The 24,928-nt window shown below is 42.0% G+C and overlaps 1 protein-coding gene across 5 annotated transcripts in view; it reads right to left on the minus strand.

The window, feature by feature from the left end:
* The window catches only part of APBA2 (amyloid beta precursor protein binding family A member 2), a 112,422-nt gene that overhangs the window by 39,674 nt on the left and 47,820 nt on the right, over positions 1-24,928 (minus strand). For all 5 annotated transcript variants that reach the window (XM_064517484.1, XM_064517486.1, XM_064517485.1 and 2 more), the window contains exon 2: positions 6,155-7,164. In XM_064517484.1, the coding sequence (XP_064373554.1) occupies positions 6,155-7,126 (972 nt within the window). In that variant the 5' untranslated portion in view covers positions 7,127-7,164. The remainder of the gene's footprint in view (positions 1-6,154; positions 7,165-24,928) is intronic.

The following is a 24,928-nucleotide window of genomic DNA, read 5'->3' on the forward strand; positions in this document are numbered from 1 at the left end:
AGACTCTCTATATCACTTTTAATTGTCTTCTGTTGTCAGGAGCTTATTGCTTAAAAAAAAGCATGGTTTTTCTCCCCTGTCCCACCTGGTTTTGTCTTGAGAAAGCTAAAAATGGTTAAATGAGCCAAGCAACTACTAGTATTTGCTAAGTTTGGGGAAGATCAGCCTGTAGTAAGAACTATCTAATATTTCTGCCCTGCAGCTGGCTAAAATACACTGGAGAATGTAACAAGTATTTCTTTGTTTTGTTTTTAATATTCTTTATTTGCACTCTAAGTGTGTTTTCTGTAAATTCTTTCAAATGCATCCACTAATACTCTGGGACTGAATTCACAGAAGGCCAAATCCTCAAGCTGTAGGTTTGCTATGTCTAAATGGCTGTAAATGTCACAATTTCTTATCTCTGCTCCCATTCATCCTGTTTTATCTTTCACTGACAAAAGACTCCTCGATTTGGGCTCTGTGGAATTAGTCTATGCCAAGAAAAGGGAATAAGCCTCAAAAAATTTTAGTCAAAATACTGAGCCCCACTAGTGCATGGGCAAACAAAAGGCAGAAAGAGCACTGTGATACAGGCAATGCTACTGTAGAACAAGCTGAGACAAAAGAGCTAGCAAAATATTATTTAACAAAAGTTGTTACTGTTTTTAATCTGTCTCTGAATCCCCACGTGAAAAAAGAGGAAAGGCGTAGTCTGTATGATGCTGGTGGAACCAGGCTGATGAGCAGGGCAGGACTTGCTGGGGTCCCTCTGCTTTGTACAACTAGACTTGTTTAGTTTCTCAAACGTGTCAGTGATCTGAAAATACAATTGAGAAATTGGAAGCAATGAGGATCCATGTGTCACAGGCAGCGTAACTGAAAGACAGGCTTCCTGCTAGGGTCCTTCCTAGCAGTGATAACGGCAGACTGCTATTACTTGCAAAAAGGTGCGGGGGAAGGCTGGGTGTCAGTGCTTCTAAAAAACAAACATCTCTTGAGGGAAATGGATCTGTTTGAAGAGGGCAGGAGAGAATAAGCATACTTGGGAGTTTGCAGTTTGTTCAAAGTCTAAGTGGATGTGACATGGCGAATGAAGGGCTGAGGAGACAGCGGAGGCTTGAGCCCTGGAGTCCCACGGCTCTCGGGCCCTGCCAGTGCCAGTATCTCATAAAAGTATGACTTGAATTGGGATAAAAATGGTCAACTCTGCCATGTAATAGGCTCCAAAGAGAGTAGCTCTTTAACAGTGAGTCCCTGACCCCATCTTAGTGTCTTGCATTTTGTGTTGTGCTCGGCTGTGACGGCCTGCCCCCACTTTCCACCTGGCAAACCTGTCCCTGGGCTGCCTGGTAGCATGCCGTGTCAGCACTGCTCTTGCTAAACCGCAGCCTGCAAATGTGAGAGTGCTGCAAGGAGAAAAAGCTTCAAATCAATGACAACTTTTACCTGGAAACCCTCCACCAATTCAAGCTTCTGGTGAAGCTACGTGATCAGTTGAATGAGCTTCTTTTCTCCCTCCTGCACCCAAAGAGATGCCCAAGTCAATTAGGTCATGACAATTTGCCTATAAAATTGTCATAATTCAGGAGAATGCTGTGTCAATAGTGTTCGACCATATTCTACTCGTGTGTGCAAAGCTGAAGCCTATAAAATGAAGTTATTAGCAAAAGGTGAAAGAACTTTTCTACATGTCAGATAGCCTAACAATAGGCTGAGACTCTGAGATGACTAAGACATAAAAGGTTACTTAAAGAAAACTCATGGTTTTATTGCAGTTCTTGTCATGACATGACCAAAACATTCAGCTTCAAATTCTATAGACTTAATACCTCTCTGAAATAATGTAAGCATGGAAAACCTGCAAGGAATAAAAGTTGTACTAAGCAGTGAGTTTGAGCAAAACTACCCTCTAAACGTATGCCAGGAGTCCCCCAAGGCTTGCCTCGTACAAACCCTCTCCTGCGCTTGCCTTGAGCTGGTCGCTCACAAGGGCTCATGTGCCTCCAAGCTCTGGTTCCCAGAGCTTGCAAGGGTGGGCAGGGATGTCTGAGATGGGAGTCAGACCCATACAGGAAGCAAAATGATACTTAGCTTGTTTTCTGTTCTTTGTAAATCCTTCATCTTTCTTGGAAGCAATTTCTGTCCTCTGGTACTTAATTGCTGAAAGTAAACTTAGCTACTGGAGCCTTTAAAATAGCATTTTTCCCACTTGTTATTTAATATTTGACATGCAATCACTAGCATTTATCCTGGACTAAAAGTCAGTAACCAGATTTTGAAAGGCAGGTAAAGGTGTGTTGTGTGCCTGTTACTGGAAACCAACCTGAAGGCTTATGCACCAGCATTACCAGCCCGGGGGGTGGCAGGAGGAGGGGGAAACGTACAAAATAAAACTAAGGACAAGATGATAATTGCATAAAAATACACAAAATGCACATTCCTGTTTGGTTATTGTTTACAGAAACTTTGAAATTCACATACCGGTTTGGCTTAATTCAAACGCATTCAGATCTGTGAAAGCAGACCTGCCTGGGGGGAGGCCTGGGGGGGCGAGGTGCTCCCTAGGCAGGGCAGCGCCCTGTCCCGCTCCTGCCGCGCTGCTCTGCGCTGCGCAGTGCACGCTTGCAGCAAGGGCAAAGTCTGAGCAAGACGACAAAACCGAGAACCTTCTAGGCAAATCTCTGCAAGCAAGAAGTCTGGCATGCAAACGTACTCTCAAGGCTCTGGGTTTTTCCTCTTTTACTGTATTCAGACCTTTAATTATTGTAATTAAGATAATGACTGTGACATTCTCCCAGATGAGACAGGTTCATTTAGATAGTGTACTAAACAAATCCATCCCTTAGACATTTTACAGTAAATACTGAAGGAACAGAATGCCCCCAAATAACGACAGATAATCGTCTGTGCTTTGTCTCCCTGCTGTGGGATCCAGCATGCATCTTAAAGGTCCAGCCATATCTCTGTTAAGGACACTTAAGGATATGTGAAGTACAAAAGTCATTTTGGCAGAAATGGATACTGTATATAAAAGCAGCATGTCCTAGCTTATGCTAATCTGTCCTCACAACGAGCCTGATTCTAGAGTTAAGGATGACAAGCAACCTACAGTAGCTGTACAGACACTGCAAGACAGGGCCAGGGCCAGGGTTACTCGGCTATATTCAAGAAACATTTGCCAAAGATCATCTGACCTGCTTTTCAAACTCCCTTTTATCCCTGGCCTCTTGGAAGAGGGTAGGGGAGAATCCCCTCACGTCTCCTTTTGTGAGCCCTTGTATCCCTGCAACGAATGCTGTCGCACGCCGCGGCCTGATGTAGTCCTCTGCCGCCAGTGAAAACACCCGCAGCCAGCGGCTCTGCCCTCTCTCTCTTCATTAAAGGTATGTCTTGCCACCCAGCCCCCTCACCCCTTTGTGCTTAGCTGAAATGAATACCTGTACCACCATATCTCTGGTTGAGAAACTTTCTTCTCTCTCTTCATATCTGAAGGAAGGAAGGAAATAGTGTATCGTGTCTAGAGCTCTGTCCCTTTCAGGCAATGGTTTGTGAGTCCGTACGAAGAGCGAGCGTAAAAACGCAGCAGCTGCCTGCCACGATGCCCACCAATCGCAGCAGCACACTTCCCGCTACCAAAAAAATTAAAGCATTGGCCCAAGACCGACTAGAAAAAGCACTTAGAGCTCCCGCAGGCAGCTCAGCAGTACCTAGTCCCTTGGCAGGTTTCCAGACCAGCGGCACTCGTATCGGTCTCCTGGCGTTAGAGGTCCTGCTTGTCGGCAGGCTGGCGAGAGTAGTACAGGTACGATGCAACTCAGCTCAACCCCTGCTAAATACGCTTCGAAAGAGTATAAAAAGATGTCGAAACAAAAGCTTATTTTGAACTCTATCAGCAATCATCCAGGAAAAATAACACTTTCTTACTCAAGCACAGAAAAATTCACTACCTAGCTTTCTCATTCAAGCGCTCCCAGAACTCGGGAGCAGCAGCATTCCCGGGAGCAGCGGTGGAAGTGCCGCACCAGGAAGCTGGTTCTCTGCTGCCTGGGAAAATCCCAGCCAGGTTCTTCTGTTCCTGGCCAGTAACTAATAACTATCAAAACCAGACAAGATCACCACCCCTAATTCATGCAAGCTAACACAGTTCTGCTGGCAGACAGGTGCCAAACACAGCAACAGCTACGGTTGGTTCCAATTATAATTTTGAAAATAGAACTTAAAATGGATATTTAAAATTTCCTGTAAGGATCTGAAATTTGTGCTGCTATCCCTCCCCCACCTTAATAAGCTTTTTTGTTCATGATTATAATAAAAGTTGACCTGTTTCATCACCATATACTTAAACATTAAGGTTTTCCTTGTATTGTTTTTCAGAGGAATCTAGACATCTTAATGTCAGGTTTTAATAGAATCACTTACAGTAATTTATCTAAGGTATCAGCCATGGGGTACTCAAATTTATTTATTTTTAGTGATAGCTTCAAGGAAGCAGAAACAGGAAATTTATACCTCAAGTTTTATAAATCACTTCAAAGACAAAAAATAATTCATGCTATGATAATTGTCTACCATCTAAATACACGCTATACACTTTACCTCCTAGGCATATCTCTAGTCATTATAAAAATAACTACTATTTACCTTCATGTTACTTAAGAATAATTAGACTTTGCTTATACATGGTCAGCAATGCAAAATCAAAACTTCAATCTCTGACCTTAAAGCAAATAGAATTAGATGTCTCTAAAGAAGCAGGCACCTTCAACCTGAGCACTTCTGCTCCTCTGGAAAAGCTTGAGCTTAAGTCCCAGATTCCTCTAGCTGGCACTCAGCAGAACAGGAAAATATCGTGCAAGGCTTAAATTAGCATCTACACCAGTCTTGTGATAAAACTGCTTAGCAGCATTCTTGGTACAAGTAAAGCTTGTATTTTTTCCCCTCTTTCTGTGCTTTGCCTTTCTAGTTTGCAGTAATTGTACACACTGAAAAGTAATATATACACCACTTTGCATGCAGTCCTTGTTCTCTCGAATCCCAATACTCCTATAGAGGATCCTTAGACTTTTTCTCAAATTAAACTTTCAGACTATGTCTAACAAATGAATGCGAAGAGATCATTTAAATAAGATATTACTGCCCTAGCATTAGCCTAGAGTCTTTCTCCTTAGGTTTTTAAAGACTTTAACAATAAAATGCACCCATTTCACATTTGCTCTTGAACATTCTAAAATTGTATCTTTGCTTTAAATTTGATTAATATAACCCAAATTGCTGATTAAGAGCAGACAAGTCCTAATGTTTTCAAGTGTCAGTGGAAACAGTTTATTCTTTCATCATATTTACAATGAAAGTAAAATCTTGAAACTGAAGTTTACCAAAGCTTGTTTTCTTGCATTGTACTTAAGGTAGTCTTCACAGTTTTCAATGTAACTTATTATCAGATGTTCTTTTTAGCATAGTGAGATGATGCAAAACCAAAAATGTTTGAGCACAGAATAATGTTTTCCCACCCAGGCAGAACTGTCATTTTAGCTTTCACTGATATTATGCAGCAGGGCAGCTGGGAGGCTCCCGTCTACACTTGTCAAATGATTTTGTTGTTGTTTTAGCTGTACCAAATACTGTTAGTGGCTGTCAAGGTCAAGATATGCCAATCTAGGACAAAAACAGTAATGTGCAGGCACCTCCTGCAGTTGCTTTCAGTACGCACAGCCCCGAGCCTTGGTATGCGTTCTATTGCATATAAAAGGCATTAAAGGTAATCAGCCACTAAGGCAATGGAAGGGGAGCCCTTACAGGAAATAAATTTCCTGAACTATCTCGGTGCTCATCCTCAACTTTGAATTCATTTCTAGTGTGTCACTGCAGAACAGTTACAGAATGGAAAAACAGTGCAAATAAACCAGCTTTGCCTCAGTATCTGGAATACCTTGTTTGCAGAACTTGCCAATAATTCGCTTAGGTGTCTGACTGCTATGCAAACCCTCTTTCCTAGTCCTTTACCCAACTTGACTACATTCAGCACACTTTCTTCTAAAAATACAATTCAATTATGTAGCTGTAGAATGCAGCATAGACAAAAAAGTGTTGCTCTGGGTTTCTATTGGAAATAGGTAACCAACGTAACACTTGCATAGTGCCTCTGTCAGTCTGCATGAACAGAACCTCGTACCTGCTCCTGCGGCCACTTCTGTCTGTCCTCGGGGGTTCTCGACTTCGTTTTAAAGCCTCTAGGCACATCGCCACTGTGCTTCGAGGCAGATGGGATATTCAGTGATTTTGGTCTCCCCTCGTGCCTGTTAGCACTGTGAACGGCTTCTCCTTTGGGACAAGTCTCCTTATAGTCATGTGGCAAGCTCTCAGTCCCAGTGTGCTCTGGACTCATTTCAGCTGTGCTATTAATGCTGCTCATGCTCATACTCATTTTGATTTCTGCTACAATCTGGTCAATGTCCTCTTCCTGGTCTTCCAGCTCTGCATCCTCTTTTCTAGAGTGGTATGGTGATATTCCCTGTGAATTTCCATTAGCCTCTGCTGGGTAATAGTCCGGATAGCCACCTTCACTTTGACAGTATTGTATGTTTTCTTCTTGGTCTTGAATCTCCAAGGAAGACACTTCGTCCTCCAAAATCTGAACACCATTATCTTGACCTTCCTGCCACTCTTGCCTGTCTGTCACCTCGTTTTCATCTTGGTGCTGGATTTTACTTTCGGCCCATTCTTCTTCTACAGCTTCCTGACATTCATCTGTTTCAACGTGGTGCTCTTCATGGGGAGCATACTCTTCCCCATTGCAGTCCATTCCTTCCAGGTAACTGTCATCCTCTGGACAGTATCTAATGTAATATGTGATACCCTCCTCCTCTTCTGGCAAGCCTTCATCATAGTCCTCCTCCTCAGAGGTGTTATTCACATAGTCAGAGCTGGAGTCACCATCTCCACTATGATCATTGCACTCGTGGTGCACAGGAGTAGGACTTCCTTGTCCCAGGGCTGTGAGCTCTGCCTCCTTTGCTGCATAATCCTCAATAGGAAGGTCGCTCTCCTTGTTTTCAGGCTCCCCGCTGTGAGAAGCGGTAGGGCAAGCTCGCGCCCTGTGCTCCAGCATGGTGGCGGCGGTGCTCTGACGCTTCCGGTTTGCCATAGCCAGCTCCTTATGTGACAACCATTTCTAAGCAATTACTGTAGGGGAGACGAAAAACACACATTCAGGAAAAGGTCATTGGCAGAGATCACTGATTTTAATGGGAAACACACTGATTCGGTGGGGGGAGTATAAAAAGAAATATTTGTAGATATTTAAACAGGTTCATAGAGACTTTTTAATGTTCCTGTTATGGAACCATGGAATCAAAGTAAGAACTTGCACACTGAAAGGAACAGATAGAGACATTGCTACACTTGCGCTTAACATATTCCAGCGTAGGATCTCTTCTGTCAATTTGACAGAAAATTGACCCTGAACGTTGAAATTAGTTTTCCATTTTTTCTTGCCAGCAAGGACTCATACTTTGATCCCCATGCAATAAACACCAGCTCCTTTCAATTTTCAGCTTAGGCAGTTCTTCAGTGTATATTATAAACATACATTTAGAGTCTGACCTGCTCTTACCAAGGCTAAAGGGAAAGAATGTCTATTAACTTGGCAGTCACATACAGCAGTAAATAAGGATAATACACTGCTGTAAACAAAAGTTTTATATAAAAATTCATGAGCAATCCAGGTTTTTTTACTATCTCTCACTAGTTGGAAGCCATTAAATCTCCCAGTGTTAAACCAAACATTGCTTTCAAACAATGTAACCTACATTCCAGGAGGAAAAAAAGATGCACTTACAATAAAAGGTCATTAATTCTTCCCACCAAATACTTTACTGTTTTAAATTACATAATTTGTCCAAATACTCAGTTTTAACACAGTTATATAAGCTGTATCAAGTATCTTCAAGACGAAGAAAACATGATTCTAGACAAGCTTGACAACTGTGATCTGCTGTGTTTATGCAAGCTGGATATGGGAAACAACATGCCTTCAGCATGCATGTTCTGCATTACATCCTATGACCAGCCCCGGACGCATGCAGCGACCGAAGCGAGGCGAACCGAACCGAGCTGAGGTGGTACCTGCCCCTTGGAGTCGGACCAGCGAGCCCCTTGCGCAGAGCCACACTTGCGAAGCGCGCTGCACCTGGGGTTAGGCCCTTTTAGATGTGTAAGACATGCATCTCGGCCAGCAGCATGATTGTTTTGACATAACAAGTTTCACAGATCATGTGTGAGGGTGCACACAGAGCAGGAAGACCAGTGTCAAAAAAAAGAGCTGAACAGAGATGAATTTCTTATGCATTATGGAATTATCATCAAAAATATCCTGCCATTATGATCTGAAGCCTCACAGCTCTCTAGAATTTCTGGTATCACAAAAACCACCCAAGCGCCATGCTCTCCCGCTTGTGACAGAGCTGGGATTCCCACAGGTCTCTGGCTGATGGCAAGGGAACCATGCAGCAAATGTAAGCGCTCCCTGAAACAGGGGTGTATCCCAGCTTCTGGGTCGCAATAACAGAGATGCACCTTAGTTACAGGAGGAAACATGAAAGAAACCCAATAAATGGTGCTTTTTTTAGTTATCAGTACCTCGCACTCAGCGTTGTTCTTGAAACAGAAAGCTTTAAAGAGAACAATATATCTGAAATGAAGCTTATATGCAAAAAATCAGAGTGAAAAGAGGAGGTAAAACTCTCCCAGGGATTACCTGATCCTTGTAACTATGAGCAAAGCTAGGACACTCGCAAGACTCCCAATGTGACCAGTGTGCTTCCCCTTAGCCCCTTGCATAAACTAGCCACTAGTTTTTACTCTGGAGCCAATCACAAGCAACTCAGACCACCTGCTTGTCTGTCCACCAGGGTTGCTTCTGATTTAGTTTTATTTTCTGCAAACTAACAGTGTTTCTATACTGTGATTGCAATATAAGGAAAACCAATTTTGACCTGGATTAAAGTAGCAATCTAGTCAGGACACTGCAAAGCTCTACATGGGCTGCAAAAACTGCTTGCAAGCAAGACGACTCTGCAAGTTGTATGAACAGGTCAGGAACAGGAAAGCACATGATTAAAAACATGTGTAAAATGCAAGTTAAGACAAAGTGCTATGGAAGATTTTTGATGCAGGAAAGAACCACAGACACTCCTCATCTGCCTTAATGGATGAAGTTATTTCTAGTCATGAGCAGAACTCATCAGCTGTGTCCTCAGTCTCTCCTAGCTGCCAGAAACGCTGGTGATGGCAACTAATGCTTATGCAGGGTTACGGGGTGAGGCAATGGGCTCTGCACGCCTGTGACCGTACACCATGGCTTCCTCTAGCTGAAGAAATGCAAAGCATCTGAAGGGCAAGCACAGGGCGTGCGCTTGGTCTCGTGAGTGAGCTCTTCACAGAGCAGGCGGAGATGAGAACCCTTGCCAGCCAGCGTAACAGCATTTTTCCTACCTAAAGTCCTCTAAGGATCCGACTTTGGCGTTAGGCCACCAACCTACCAACCAGGCAGTGCCAAAGCCGGCGGGCGCGTGCCGAAGCGCAGATCCACGCCGCGGAGGGAGCACGCGGGATGAGCGGCACATACCTGCCGGCAGCCTGGAAGCTGCCTAGCACCTGGGTGATAACCAGGAGCAGGGAAAGGGCTCCCGCTCTGGCATGTCTGGCACTGGCATGCTAGACAGACACGGGAACTGCCTATCAGAAATTGGTTTTCTACCTAACTTAGCCTGTCCTGGGTCATGACTGAAAACAGCATGGAGGTAAATTAGTCAGATCTCGCCCCTCTCAATAAGAGGCAAGGCTGATCTTAATGCTATAAAACTGAAGAAGCAATGCAATCCATAAGCAGCAGTCCGCTTTAGTTGGCCTCCTTACCTTGGCCAACTTCAGAGTCAGGCGCTGATTTTTAAGAAGCTAAGTACTTGTCGCATAAAAGAGCAGAACTTGTTGTTCTCAGCTTCTGAACTGCAGACTGAATTTGCACCAATTCGACTATTTTCAACCACAAGAAATGTAACTTCCACAAGTTACATTCCACAGTTCCAACTGTACTGACATGGTTAAATACTAAACAGTTTTCAAACCCAAGCCTGTGAGAATTGCTGCTTGAGTTAGCACACACAGGTTTTGTCAAGGAAACCATCAGCTGTACTATTTTAATTCAAACATAAGAACAGCCAAAATAGCATGGTGTTCTTCCTCCTTTTCAAACTATCTCTTGAGTTTCTTAGAAAGATGCTTCAGGTTTAGTGCAACATGAATCTCTTAAAATCATTCTGTTTTTTCCCCTGTTGTCTCATGGCACACAGCAAGGTGCTGTTCCCCATCAGGGAGCTGGCAATAACTTACTGACATTTTTCAAAAACCAGAACAGATACCAATTTGTATCAGGCATTCTCCTGCTCAGTCTGCAGTGCAGAAGTCTTCTGAATTGGCAGCTGCGGGGATTAATACTTGCTCTAATTTTCTAAAGAAATTCATGGTGTTACAGGTTATGTAGCTAATATTTACTTATCAGTTACTGAAATTGCTCTTGAAATTGGAGAAAATGCTGGATTTCTGTCTAGCACTACTCCAATATCCTCTGCAGAGGTAAAGATAAGAGTAGTGATGATAGTGTCTGCTGGATCCAGAGGCACTTTGTCAATGTGGGCTTCAGCGGGGTCAGCAGGTCTTTTGCTGTGCTGGGTGTAAGGCACCTCCTGCTCCTGCATCTCGAATCCCCTATTCCAGTGACTTAAGTCAGATTTCTGTATCACTCCCAAATACATTTTCCAACTTTTGATGAAAACTTTGTTAGTGCATCACTATGGAGCTCCACCTGTGCTGTCAGGGTTGGGCAAGTTGCATAGGGCTCTCTATTCAAAAATGTTTGGCTTTTGCCAATGCTTTTATTTTCCTTAATTTCCCTGCCCCAGTTCAAAATGCTGGGGAGAAAAGGAAGTGAATCTCCAGAAAACATGCACGGCATTGCTCTGGGGTTGTAAATAAGAGTATGCGTAGGGAAACCAATCCCTGCTGCTCTGCAAAAGGCAGTCACTGCTTTACAGCGGGAGTTTATTCCAATCGGGGCTGGTTACGAGGATTCCTTGCACCTAATCCCAGACAGCTGCAGAGAGGTTTTTACAAAACTGTTACTGCTTGCACATCATCTTACCCCTATAGAAAGACACCTTCTCTACTTCCTTCCTACAGAGAGACCAATTAAATTAGCATTAAAAATGGGAAATGGTATACAATTGTAAACATGGCAATAAAGTAAAACACTCACTGCAACATTCCTGGCTGTGTTTAAAGAACTGTTTTACATAGATATGGGACTCCGACTGAACAGCCTTCTAAGGGCAGGTGAAAAGCACTCTTATCTGACGGGTTTCTTTTTGTTTTGGTTGCCCCCCCCCCGGCCAACATGCTTATGGAGGTGTCAGGGGACTGCGGGGCTTGGGAGTTTTGTTCAGGTCTTTTGGTAGCAAACATGCTGTACTGCTGCGTGCTTCCCTACAGCTAAATGATCTTTTCAGCCCTGCTTTTGTAACTTGTAAGTGAACCTCAGAGTTCTAATGGTCTTGCTCTGATATTCTTACTTTATTGTAAAAGGCCTCTCTTCTGTGCTGCTTCATCTACTTCCAGTCTCCTTTCTCCCACACATCAAATAGTCTTTTCATCTCCTTCAGCCTTCGTTGACAAACTTCCCATGCAAGTTTTGCTTCCTTAAATCAGTGCCTATTTTCCCTCCATATCTAGTATAACCCAGTTGCTATTAAAACTGCATACTTTTTCTAAAAAGAAATAACTCTGCCTTTTATGACGGTCTCCTCTGGGGGCTAGTGGAACACAGTAGACCAGGTTATGGAAAGCAGGGGCTCTGGGTTTGCTTCTCTGCTGCTGAGTAGTGTTTTTAAAGCACAGGTGACTTAAACTCTTCCATATATTAGCCCTATTCACTGCTAATTAATAAAAAAAAATGCTGTAAAAGGCTTTCAACATGGATATATAACCTCACATTTAGAAGTCCTATATTTATAAAGTTATTCAGTTCAACTTTAACTTACATAATAGTATCTTTCAACAAAACTGCATTAGAAAATTTGTGATTCCAGTACTTGATTGGAAAAAAGATTCATAGAACTAGTGTAAGCAGACAAATCAAAGTGGGGATAAAACATCTAATTTCAATTTCTTCAGAACAATTTTAATATTGGGCTAACGGTACTTCTCAGTAGGCTTTCATTCTGTAAGACTTAATAGACTTGCATCTGCTAAGTCAGCCAAAATGAGCTGTGACCAATCCTACAGTGGGAACTAGAATTTTTCATGAGCAAATAACAGAAGAGTGGCTTGCAGCGATTTCCTCGGTTCTGCAGCCGTTGGACTCCCCAAGGCCAGACTGCACTAACTTCATCCTCCTTTTTCAGTAGATCTGATTCTACAGACCTTGAAATTCTCATGCAGAGCTACAGAACCAATGGCCATTAAAACCAAGTGCAAGATAATCCTGCCAGCTCTTCTAAAAACAAGTATAAATGGGGTCTGTATTCCCCCAGGAACCCCGATCCACCTGTCTTACTCATGAAGCCTGTGGGTGCTGATCTCTATGCACGCAGTGTCTCTAACAGAAGAAAAAGACAGAACATATAGCAAGAGAGGACATCTTTTTGTCTCCAGGACATAAAGCAAGCCCATATCTAGCAGTGTATATGGAAACAAAAAGAATGCATCCTAAAATTGGAGAACCACCAAGCTGTAACTAAATTAGGGCCATGTTGTGCCAGTCTTCATTCTGAGTGGCATCCCAAACTTAAGCGTGAGAAGTGTTTCTCCGAGTAAGGCTGCACAGCTTGACACAAATTATTAGCTATGCCAGGCCTGTTATCTCTTCTTTCTAATGCCTTTGGGTTAAAAAGAAGCAAAAAACCAGAATAAATGACAACCCATTATATCAGGGTTGGAAAAGACCTAAGACAGAAGTTTGTGTTTTATTAGGACAGAAGTAGAACTGTTACTTTTATGCCCAGGATATGTTAGGTCATCTTGTGCAATAACTACATGCAAATATAGCCAGATGTATGCAGGATGCTTAATGTATGTTAAATAAGTCCAGTCTACCCCCAAATGGCTGCTTCTCCAGGATCTGTGTGTGGCAATTCTGGGAGTCTTGGGAATGCTACTTCTGCCTTTTGTGGTATAGGCTGTGCATCCTCTCTGAGAAAGTCTTCTAAATGTTTTATTAAAATACTCTTTAGAAATACGGCAAGCCTGTATGTAAGCTACACTAACTCAGCCTTGTGTAGCTATTGTACAGTATGAAAGTGTTATTAACATCATTCAAGGAAAAACGGGCAAACTCAGAGTGACTGCAGAGCATGCTGAATTTACGGTGAGCAGGTTTCTATCTGAGTTATGCTTGAAGAAGGCACTTGATAAAGGATTTTTAAAGTGACTAGATGACTTGCTGCAGAAAGCCCAGATGAAGATAGTCAGAAGCCATTTAGACAATAAACTTCAATAATGAGGGAGTGTATATGAATAAATCCGAAGTGTTCTGTTTATGCTGTTGAGAATTCAGGACATTTCCAGGAAATGTAAAGTTTACCTGGATGTGAATTTCCAGTTTCTGCTGGGTCTTGCTAAATATCCTAAGTAGTCCTTTCTCTTGGTACCTTTCAAGGGTGATTTCTCCCCCATCCATAAAAGGAATGAGAGGGCTAACAGCAGCCACTAGACAAGTTATAAAAGAGCCCTTATTTTCCCCTATTTACTTATATTAAGATATTTCTGTTCTCACATACTTGACACCTTCTCAGTAGTGGTCTAAAAATAAAGTTGCAAACAAAATGTAGGTAGAATTAATAGCAACTTGCTATTTAGCTTTTTCAATGCTTTTCTTCATTTAAAATAAAAATCCAGTAAGCCTCTAATAAGAGACATGTTAAAGCTCCACTGTTTGCAGCAAGCAGAAGCCTCTTGGGTTTTAGAAATGCCTGTTCCTTTACCCGGGGAAATTCCATTCAAAAATACCCTATTTTAATGTTACTGTTTCTTTTCCTTGAGTGCCTTGGAAAACTTTGGCACTCTGTCAAAAAATCTGTTACAAGATCAGCACTGCAACTAGACTTCTCTGGATAATTTTTTCCCAGCCTCTTCTCTGCAGTTCCTCCTCTCCTCCAGTTAGGCAGCTGTAAGGCTGGGACTCCCTCAGGTCCCAAGGAGAGAAAGCGCTTGACCCCCTCGGCCGGCACCTACGCACGCAGCCAAGCCCCGCGCGGGTACTCCCCTGCGGCGAGCAGGGGCCGTGTCGCCTTGGGCGCCCCGAGGCCGGGCGCTCAACAAGCGCCCGCTCTTGCTGGCGACGGCAGCCCTCCCCGGTAGCACTCGTCCCTGTGCTTCCCGGTCCCTGTTCTCATCGGGGACAAAAGTAAAAAGCAAGAAGTTATGAGTAAAGAAGCTATACCAACAAAAGTTAGTTATACTTGTGAAATAAAGCAGTAAAAGGCTAAGTTCCAGATTTATGATATTCCTCCTAACATTAACTCTCCACCCTCAATCAATGTACATACATAACCATAAAATCAAAGACTATAAAACATTTTACACCGCTGGCATTCAGCTTTGTTCAAAGCCTGGTAGTCCAGGAGGAAAAACAGCTGAAGGCAACTATAAATTTGGTGGTATTTACTGTTCCAAAGCTTCAATTTATTTAAATATTATTATTTTAATATGCTTTAACATCATACATACATAGAATTTAGAAATAGTAGTAGATGTCTGCATACAAAGCATAGTTAGATTTTTTTTGTTGTGTTTTGTTTTTAAATGAAAGGGAATATGAGCTAAAATGAGCAGCAGCTAAAACCAGATGACATTAAAATCAAAACCATGTGATAAGCCAGCTCTTCTCAAGAGTAGCCACTGGGGTCTTCACATGTAGCTACTGCAGGAAAACATGCTCTTATCAGTCACTAGTCAGACTCATAACTGTAGCCATGGTGAACCTGAGGCAGTCATAAAAGATATTAATTTGAAAATAAAATCACTGAAGAGGCAAACAAGAAAGCAAATCATATATACCCATTATTACTCACTATTATGCTTATTTGCTTTACTCATTTTCCACTCTGCCATTAGCTGTTAAATTAAAAGAACCGAGGTAGCAAATGCATTTTTCTATATATTAGGATTATTTCAGTCACAGGCTTGCAGAAATACTGCTTAAAGCTACAGCAGCTGCAGTATACTAGAAATCCCAGCTATCTGTCTGGGGTTTCAAAAATACACCCCCCTACCCACAGGCAGAGCTCCCCACATGGAGCAAAGACCATACCGTCCCCCACTGCTGCCTTGCTATAACAGAAGTGAGTTTGTCAGCAAGCAGATTGCTGTCACCTGTACAGCACTGCAGCTACTGCAAGGAAGCTTGCTCTGCACAGCTGTTGCTATTATGTTGGAGTTTACAAGCAGTGTTTTGTCTTTATTACCAGCACCTTCCCTTTGGGATCTGGAGATGCTCTAGGGACAGTAATTAAACCTAATACTACCTCTGTGAATTACCGTCAGCTGTGCATTACTATTACATCTCCTAGAGCCATAACCTGGGTCTTGGAGGATTCAGATGACTTGCCCAAAAAGTGGTGGAGCAGAATTAAAATACCAACTTCCATTGCCCTGGCTAGGAGACAAAGCCCTTAGCAGAGCTCAAATTCAGCATTTTCCTTTGGCTTTAAAAAAGGAAATGTGATTTAAAATAAGAGCTGTTCTGTTCAGACCGCTTGCAGTGCGTGGTCTTTCATGAACAGCCGCTGTGGATCCCTGTTTGCAGACTAACTGGGACTAAACACTGCTGTCATGAAACAGAAATTTCACCTGAACAATGTGACAACTTGACACTATCACCATAGAGGCAAAAGTGATAACCTGAACCCTGTTCTTCTCTGCTTCCTTTTCTGTGTCTGAACAAATGTGTGGTCAAAACGAGGGCAGGGTATTTCAGACAGTGCCTGGCCTGCTCCAGGGCTGCACCTGCGGCAGAGCAGCGCGGCTGGCTCCGGGGCCTGAAACAAGCCGGGATCCCTCGGCCCGCTTTGCCCTCGCCAGAGCAAAATGCTCGGGAAGGGTAATGCCAGCAACACTCCTGCAACAGGGGCATTTAGCCATTCAACTGCATTTGTGTGGGGGGGGGGGACCCAGAACCTGTTCTGCTTCACTGAAAAGATGTGTTTGCAAACCCAATCAAAGGAATGAGAAGTGTGTGTGGACTAGTGCTATCTACTGCTTCCCTCCTCCTCCTCTCCCCAAACCAAGGAGGAGGAACAGGTAGTTTGCAATGCGATGTCTTTTGTTCCTCTTAAATGACATCAGCCTGATCCTTCAGTATATTTGAAATGTTTCATCACCTCTCACAGAAATGCCAAATCTTTACAATTATTTTTCCATAGCACAGACTGCCTGCACAACAGACCTTCCTTTCATACTCTTCAGCAGATATAAGTAGCTTCTAACATGGACTTTAAATTATTTTTGTATTTTTAAAAGAACATGCATTCTGAACTGTGTTTTTGCTTTTCTTTTTGTGATATATATATAATATTTGCCCTTAGTGTAATTTAATAAGCCTTTAAAATGAGCTAATTGCCTTGTAAATTGCCTTCTAAAAGTCCTCTATAATTGCAATCCACCAACAGAAATTAAAAATAGAACAGCTGCAAAGCTATATCAAAGACAGTGTAAAATCCTCCAGCAATGCAAAAATGGCATGATAGAGCAGAGCTCTGTTCTCCTTGAATATATAGCCCAACCAAATGTAGATTTCATAATTAAAAAGATTAGCTATTTTCTGCTGAAGTAATGAAAATATGCATAATCACATATTTAGCTATCATTTTTGTTGATTTGGTTCAATCATTGTTCAGGGTTTAATTCCACAATTCAACTAAGAGGAATAATCGGTCTGCAGTGCCACATCCTTATTGTTGCTCGAGTAAAGATTTTTAGGACCAAATTTGTATGCTGTGTTGAGCAAAACATGATCTGTTTTGCAGTATTGTGAACTGACTAAAAGGGAATAAGCCTGAACTGCTGTACGACTAAAAGCATAGCAAAATGGTAACCTCACTGATAAACCAGATTCACCAAGGCTGGGGGGAGGATGGAGGGAGGAGAACTCATTCAACAGAATGAGCTGAGTCTCCAAAATTAAGGCAAGGAGACTATGAAGTATCCCTGCGTTTGCTCTGCAATTATCCTGATCCAAGAGATTTTTAAATATTGAAAAAATATTCCCCACGTTTTATCTGTACAAAATACTCCACTGGCTTCAATTTTATAATTTATTCCGCAATAAGTGTATGTATTTTTTAATCTCTTATCTTCTATAAAGATTATCTCCCAATTCAACTAAAACGCATTTTGGCCACTGTGAGACAACCTGCAATCGTTCAGCGCTCTGGTCGAAGTTTTAGGCCGTCGTGGAACGGATTGCGGGAACCTCCCAAACGCTTTACAGAGCCCCTCCGTGCTGACTACGGAGGCAACGCAGAAGTCGGCAGCCTTTCCGTCTCCCGCTAGTTTGTATGCTTTTCATGCTCATCTTTTCCAATTTCCTTGGTAATATTTTATCTCAATAGCAAGGTCGGTTCCCACACTGACTTAGCACAAAGCCATCACAGATCACTGTGCACATAACAGAACATTAATTTCCAGGAAGTAACTATACTGTAGGGAGCTTTATTTTATGTTTTCATTCAGGAGCATCGCATTATGAACTCCTTGTGACCCCAAGCAGGTGGGCAGGGAGGGGAATAGAGGGGAGAGCGTAGACGCCTGGCTGAGTCCCACCTGTCCATGACTTCCTAAATTCAGTTTCTTCTGAGAGTTTTAACATTTTCAGAGCATCATGGTGTAGGTATAGTCATCTACCATCATCTAGCCCCAGCTTCTACAGAGGCTCAGGCACAGACCCAAATTATGTCCATAACCTTGTTCTACCACCGCTGCTAATCCACACCATACACTGGAAGCTCTTCATGGCCAGTTTAGCTACAACGCTTCTGATAGCTCCTATTAGTATTCAAACCTTACCCTGTGGACTTATCTGAAGTGCAGTCTTAAACACAACCCAGGTTTAATACAGAAACTGTGGGAAGCCCCTGGTTGAAAATAAAACAGGACAAAACAGGCAAAGGACTTGGAGGCAGCTGTACTCGAGTGTGGAAACCTGCCGAGGTCAGAAGGGCTGTCTGCAGAAACGCAGCCTAACAGGATCTGGCCCCCTCAATTTCCACATGTGAAAATACTCTCTGTTGCAACTTCCCCAAGCCCTTAGTATTCTAACACAGTATTTCTTGTCCATTTAAATTTGTTGAATAAAAAAAAGCCAACAAAATTAAATTTTCTTCTACATATCTCCATGTTCTAGCATACCTAAAGGTTGTTCACTGGAAAACCACTGAAGCTAAATTTCATCATTTGGCCCCTAAAGAAGACATTATTTTTAACTGCTTTTTTAGTGTTTTTAAAAAAAATCTCTCATCTAAAGTGGTTATTAGTATATGGAAATCTTCCTCTGTGGCCACAGTTGTAATATTTTGAAGCGGACTGAACAGTGCTAGAGGTGGACTGTGGAGCCAGGACTGCTGTACAACCGCCAGCTGAAGCTTCTTTTGGCTGGAGCGTGCGCGGGGGGAACTGTTCCTCCTGCACGGTGACTTCCTAGAAGAACCATTACGCCGTCAGATCTATACAGTGGTAGCGATGTGGGGACGTGGGCAGAAGGTGAGACAGGATTTGGGAACTTCTTCAAAAGTGAGAGATTTACAGTTCTGAGAAAGATGCATAAATTCCAAATTTCACAGGGTAAGAAAAAAGAAAAAGATCTTGGGGGGAAAAAAGGTCTTCACAGTAAGAAGAAGAAATCTGTAGAAATTCATAGTCTCTTTTCTGTGAGATTCTCTTTCACAGGAATACAAATGACATTTGGCCACCAAGCCAAACTGTGTTTTAATAACATCCCAGCATGACAGCAATGCAGTTCCTGTAGTTCTTCGTGTCCATATATGCTTTTCTTCAAAAATTGTGACCTTGCCACTAAATTATCATTTAAATACTTTGTGCCTTACATAGTGCAATCCATTAATCTGTTAATATCAGACCACTCTAGGGTAGTGTTAGTTAATTCAACCTCATAATTAAATATACATAATAAAAACCTTCCTTTCCTTCAGTTGCATCCAGTTCCAACTGAAACACAGCAACCACATATTTTCCTGAGGTTTGTGCAACTGAAATAAATCAGCTGTTTCTTTACTGCTTTTAGAAAACCATAGTTATTTAAAAATCCCCTCCTTAGAGTAGATAAAAAGACTCCAAAAGCATTGCAGCAACATTTTGTATCTTCAGTAGACACCTGACTTTTAAGAGCTGTTAGCTTTGCATGCACACGTCTGTGTAGACAGGAAAGCACAGCAGAGACTTTGTGCGTGGAGCTTTAGACATTAGTAAAATAGAGCACCCTTACAAATATTCGTGTACTCCACTCCTTCCAATCTTTTAGAAAATGGCTGTGGTTTCATCGGACAACTTCTAACAGTCCTCCTAGCTCAGATTCATTTAGAGAAAGGCTAATTTATTTAATGTTACAGAGTTATGTCTTTAATATGCCTTTATACTTCTGTTTGTTGCCATCAACTCTCTTCTTTATCATAAACGTCCTTAGAAAAATCCATGTTTTGGTGTATCCCTTCACTCACACAAAAAGGTATAGTGTCATATTGAAGAAAAACAGAACAGAACGGTGGGGGGAAAAAAGGGGGAAAACAGTGCCATTTTAACATGCCGTTATTTTAAAGCAATGAATATTCTGGCTATGTAAAAGGAAGATAAATTCTTAAACTTGGTACTTTCTAAAAATACATGGTATACAAGTAATTAAACTTTCAGTGTCATTTTAGGGCTTTATACCTCAAAAGAAGTTAGATTTGCAGGTTTTAATGACTGAAACGTTCCCCATAAGCGGTATTTACTGAAATGTTCCTCGTAAGTGGTTTACTAACATATAGCAATTATGCATTGCTAGCAGTAGTAATAGCCTACGGGCTATTAATATTAGCTGTTCTTCCAACTGGCTAGCTGGAAAGAGCTAGTTCCAGTCAGTTAAAAGGAACTGAAGAGGAGGAGGTGGTGTTACATAGCCGCTCATCCACTGCACTTGGGTGCTTAAGTGAGTTGTCTCACCAAAAAAAGAAGAGAGATATAGCAATTCTTTTTAGGAGTTTGCTGTATTCAGGCCATTTTCCTGACCAAAATGCAGGCAAGAAGAGACAGCGCTGAGCACTCGGCAGTGGAACCTGCGAGTTCAGGGGTCTGGAAATGGCATCAGGTTCCTCCCAGGGATGAAACCTCTCCGATCGAGCTGAAAGCCATTAACAGCCTTCCCACCCAATTAGCCTAAGAGGATTAGCTTGCATTTTTCTTGTTAGCACAACTTTCTTTTCCAAACAAATACAAATGCATAAGCTGCTGGCAGATTTGGTTTAAAAAAAAAAAAAAAAAAAAAAAACTTTTGAAATAATAACACAAAAGTAAAGCATATTGTGTTCATTCTTTCCAAGATAAAGTATTCTGCCTTTGTTAAGCGAAATGGGCAAATTGCAAGGTTAAATTAGGAGGCTTTTTACTAAAGACAGATTTAATAAGAATAGTAAATAATTAAGATTATCAGAGGTTTTGTTAGCAGTGAATAATGTCATGCAATTTTGTATTTAGAAGCTTTGAAAAAATATCTAGCCTGCAGCTGGTTGTGTTTCCAGCACACCGTTCCTTGGTGGATGATGACCTCATTGAAAAGCAAGATTAAAAAGACTTTTCCTCTTTGTCTAAGGCATATATTACACATCAGTAGAATCCTCTCCAGTTTATAACTTGTTAGATGATAAATTCTCTGTCAATCACTCTAGCAGATACTCAAGATGGCTCAAAACCTTTACACCCACCAGCCTTCTCATCAAATGTCAGCAGAAAATCTGTATATATAAATCTTAGGAAAATAGGACTTTTCTTCCTAAGTGAGGATTTTAATGTAAAATTACTTAGATGCGGTCTGAATAATACTGTTAAAGCTCAGTCGGTTTATACATAAACAGTTATTGAAGACAAAGTATTGACCACAATGATGGTCAATGACGATATGACTATTTGGTATTAGAACTGCAGAAATGCACAGAGACCAGACTTGCACACCCCTGCACTAGATGCCATACGAGCATATAAAAGATCATGTGCGCTCTAACCTAAGGAGCCTGCAGTCTAAACTGATAATGCTGCCCAATGAATTATTCTTACCTTCTTAATGGTCAGCTCCCCATTTCCTATGGGCAAAGAGGCGAAGCTGTGCTGTATATAGGGAAAACACAGATCCTGCTTCTGTACTTGATTCCCACTGAGTCGCTGCAGGTCCAGCAGGGCCAGCAATGAGGCTAAGTTATTAATGCCGCACTCAATACGTTCAAGCAGGCCCCAGAAGCCGTGTGCTCCCTGACCCCGAGCTGGTCAATCTGGCAGAACCAACCTCGTGCCTCTGTACCTGTTACACGGTCTACCTGAAAGGAGGCTATCTTGGCCCTTGCACAGCAACGCACTTGCACAAACATTTAATTCTAAGGATGGCAGTTGTTCATAAGGGCATAAAAGCCATATTCTTAGTGTGTGGCTGCCTGTTTGATTTCACTGGGAAATGGACACCTACCATCCTTTGAGGATCTGGGCTTATGTATCCAAAGTACATGAATGGATCCTACACTACCCGGTTCCCAAACTAGCAACGTAGCCACAAAACACCTCATTTCTAGCAAATGACAAATAGTAAGTTGGAAAATACTAAACCTAAAACAAACAAACAAACAAACAAAAAACCTCTTACAGTTCAATGAACATTTGTACTCAGAAAAAAATTGCAACAGCTCAGTATTGTCACCCTGATCTGATTCAAGGGGCAATAGGAGAGCAGAGGCAGGGATCTCGGGAGACCCTTTAGCAGTTCCTACACGCTCCCCTGCCCCAAGGCTGGTTGGCTGCACCCATGTCATCTCCATGGGACAGTCACCCAGACTGCTCAAGACATCAGATGGCAGAGCTGCAACAGCCTCCCTGTGCGGTTTCTTCACGTGCATTAGTTACTACTAACAGCAGTTCAAATGACTCCTAGAGAGTTTCTTCCCCACTGCTTAACCAAATCTCCTGTTTTGATTTCAGCTCATTTCTTCTCATCTAATCCAGTGTGAATGTGAAGGACAGTTTATTTCTTCTATCTTTGCCTTTATGTATGTGAAGACTCATGCCATTCTGTAGGCTTTCCTCTCCAGGCCACCTCGGTCGAGTTTTCTAGACCTCTGATGGTTTTGTTCCCCCCTCATGGGACTCTCCCGTGCTGGTCTATGCTGTTCTTAGGACAGAGCCCCAAACTAGATACAGTCAGGCTGCCCAACATCTTCCAGAAGACAAGAAATTAGCTGCAACTGAGAAGTTTACAATTCACACGATCCGTTATTTCTGTGAAGAGCTGAGATGGAGGTCAGACTCCTCTTACTTTATTCCCTTGTGTACTCTTCACCCATTTCTTCTCTCAGGGAGAGTCAGGCAAGTGGCTCACGATCTCCTGAGGGCAGCCAGATTTTCAGTCATTTTAATGGAAAGAGAAAAAGGAACGCTGCCTTCTCTCTCTGACTTAATTCAGCACCCCGAGAGACTTTCCTAGATCCTAGAGAGCTTATATTGTATTTAATTTCTTAGCATCCTTCATAGCTTTTTGCTTTTCAAATCTACGGTTTCACTGCAAATGACTTAACAGAGCCACAGTAAAGCTGCACCACGTTTGGACAAACGGCCTTCGTACAGCTGATCAGCACCGAGCTTAGGAAGGTGGCTCACACTACACAGCCACAAATTCTTTTCTTTACTGATGCAATCAGGACATTTATTTGCATAAAACTTCTCCTAAAAATGAAGAATTTGCCAGAAATCATGTCTGTCCCCTGAAAAATGACCTTCAAAAAAAGAAGCAATGTCATTAACCAGATTTACGTAGAGAGGTGCCATGAATGCTTTTAAATTTACTAAACTGACTTTAATTGTATTGAAAGTGAGATTTCTGTATTTGGATATTTTGTAAGAGTAACTACAGTATAAATAAGTTGGGCCGACAGATTACAAATAGCAATATGATGCCACATCGCAGTCAGTTCATGCGTATTAAAGCACAGAAGATGGAAAGTTACGGAGGTTTTTCTTTATGCTGCACAATACAAATACTTAGATCCTTGTTGCAACTAAGTGTTGCATTAGAAATGCTAGCCAATGTAGTAGGTATCTCGCATGTAACATGTCTCTGTTCGTTAAAGAAAAACATTGCAGTCTATTATTCATGACTTGCACTCAGCAGAACATGGTGCTATGACAGCTCCTCAGACTTCAACCGCAGGCTGCTGCTATAAACTCACTGAAGGGATAAGGGAGCTTAGAAACTACAGGAAAATGTCATGTATAGAGATATTAAAATCAGTGTTATTCCAATACTTTAAGCAGACAGTAGACCTCTTTGCATCATTCAAGAATGAAAGCTTTCAATCTTAAGAACTGCACTCATTTACAAAAGTGGCCAGTCACAGGGGAAATCTGTGAAAGCGTGGAAAAGTGTCCGGTGTGCAGTTCAGGGGCTGACAGCTCCCAAATTCCCGCAACGGCGACGGAGCCAACTGCAGCTCCAGCTGTGTCAGTCCTCAGCTAGAAACACCCCGTCGGGACCACTGACAGTAATAGCTCCTTCCACGCAGCGCTCTGCACGATTTGCTTCTAGCTTTGTATTAACATCACAAGTTATGTGAAGACTTAATGGAATGATCCTTTATCACAGCAGCAATTAGCAGGTCCCCCTTCCTAGACATTTTAGCAGTAACAGCAACACCGCCTGGTACAGTTAAATTTAACTGGCAACTTTAATTTTAAGCATGCACCACTTCTTGGTGGTTTTCATTCTGATCAGTTATGCTGGAGCTGCTGTTTCTGGTGACTGGTGCCAGGCAAAGAGAATGTTTTATACAACCAGAGTGAAATCATATGTCCCTTTTTTACACTACATTTTTCCCATTTATTATAATGAAAAATAAATCACTCGAGAAACTCCAACTGTTGAGAGTAGGTACTTCAAATCATAACTGCATTGTAAAATCTGCTGAGATCCTTTCTGAGCCACAGACTCAGACTGTCTTGGGGATGTCTCATGACGTGTTATGCCGTTCTTACGGTCCTCCCCAGGCATCTGCTGTGGGAGGGACGGGGTACGGGCCTGAGGACCTCTACTCTGAGGCAGCACAGCTGCTCTTCTCTTGCCTCGGTCAAACTCTGCCTTTGAGGAGTTGTAAGAGACTCCTACCACTTCCAGAAGAGTTAAGTTGATGTATGTGGAGAGGCATATATTAGCACGAAATATTGATTTCTTTTCACACAAATTCAGGAATTATTACTAGGACAATTAATAAATAGTTTATTATTTATACAATTTGAATTTTGATGAATATCAAATTAAAGTTGATATGCATCAGTTTTCCAAATATTTAGGTCAAAATTCACTCTCTTAATCTGCACTACAGAGGTCTTTTATCTGCATAGACTCACAATTCAGATTAAAGAGGATGTTGTCCATAGAGGATAGTTAATTATCACTCAAAATATTCATTAAAATTAAAAATGCCAAATACAAAAACCATCAGTGCATTCATTAGGACATGTCAGACAACGTCGCTGCACAAAGTCACCTCGTTTATCGGGAGGTCAAATTATTTGGAGAAAAATTAGTAATCAGAGACAAAACGATTAACCTGAGGCACTTCTGGGCAAGCAAGTGCTTGACAAAATTATCTCT

Source organism: Dromaius novaehollandiae, chromosome 10 (assembly GCF_036370855.1).
Source record: "Dromaius novaehollandiae isolate bDroNov1 chromosome 10, bDroNov1.hap1, whole genome shotgun sequence".
Taxonomy (NCBI): Eukaryota; Metazoa; Chordata; class Aves; order Casuariiformes; family Dromaiidae; genus Dromaius; species Dromaius novaehollandiae.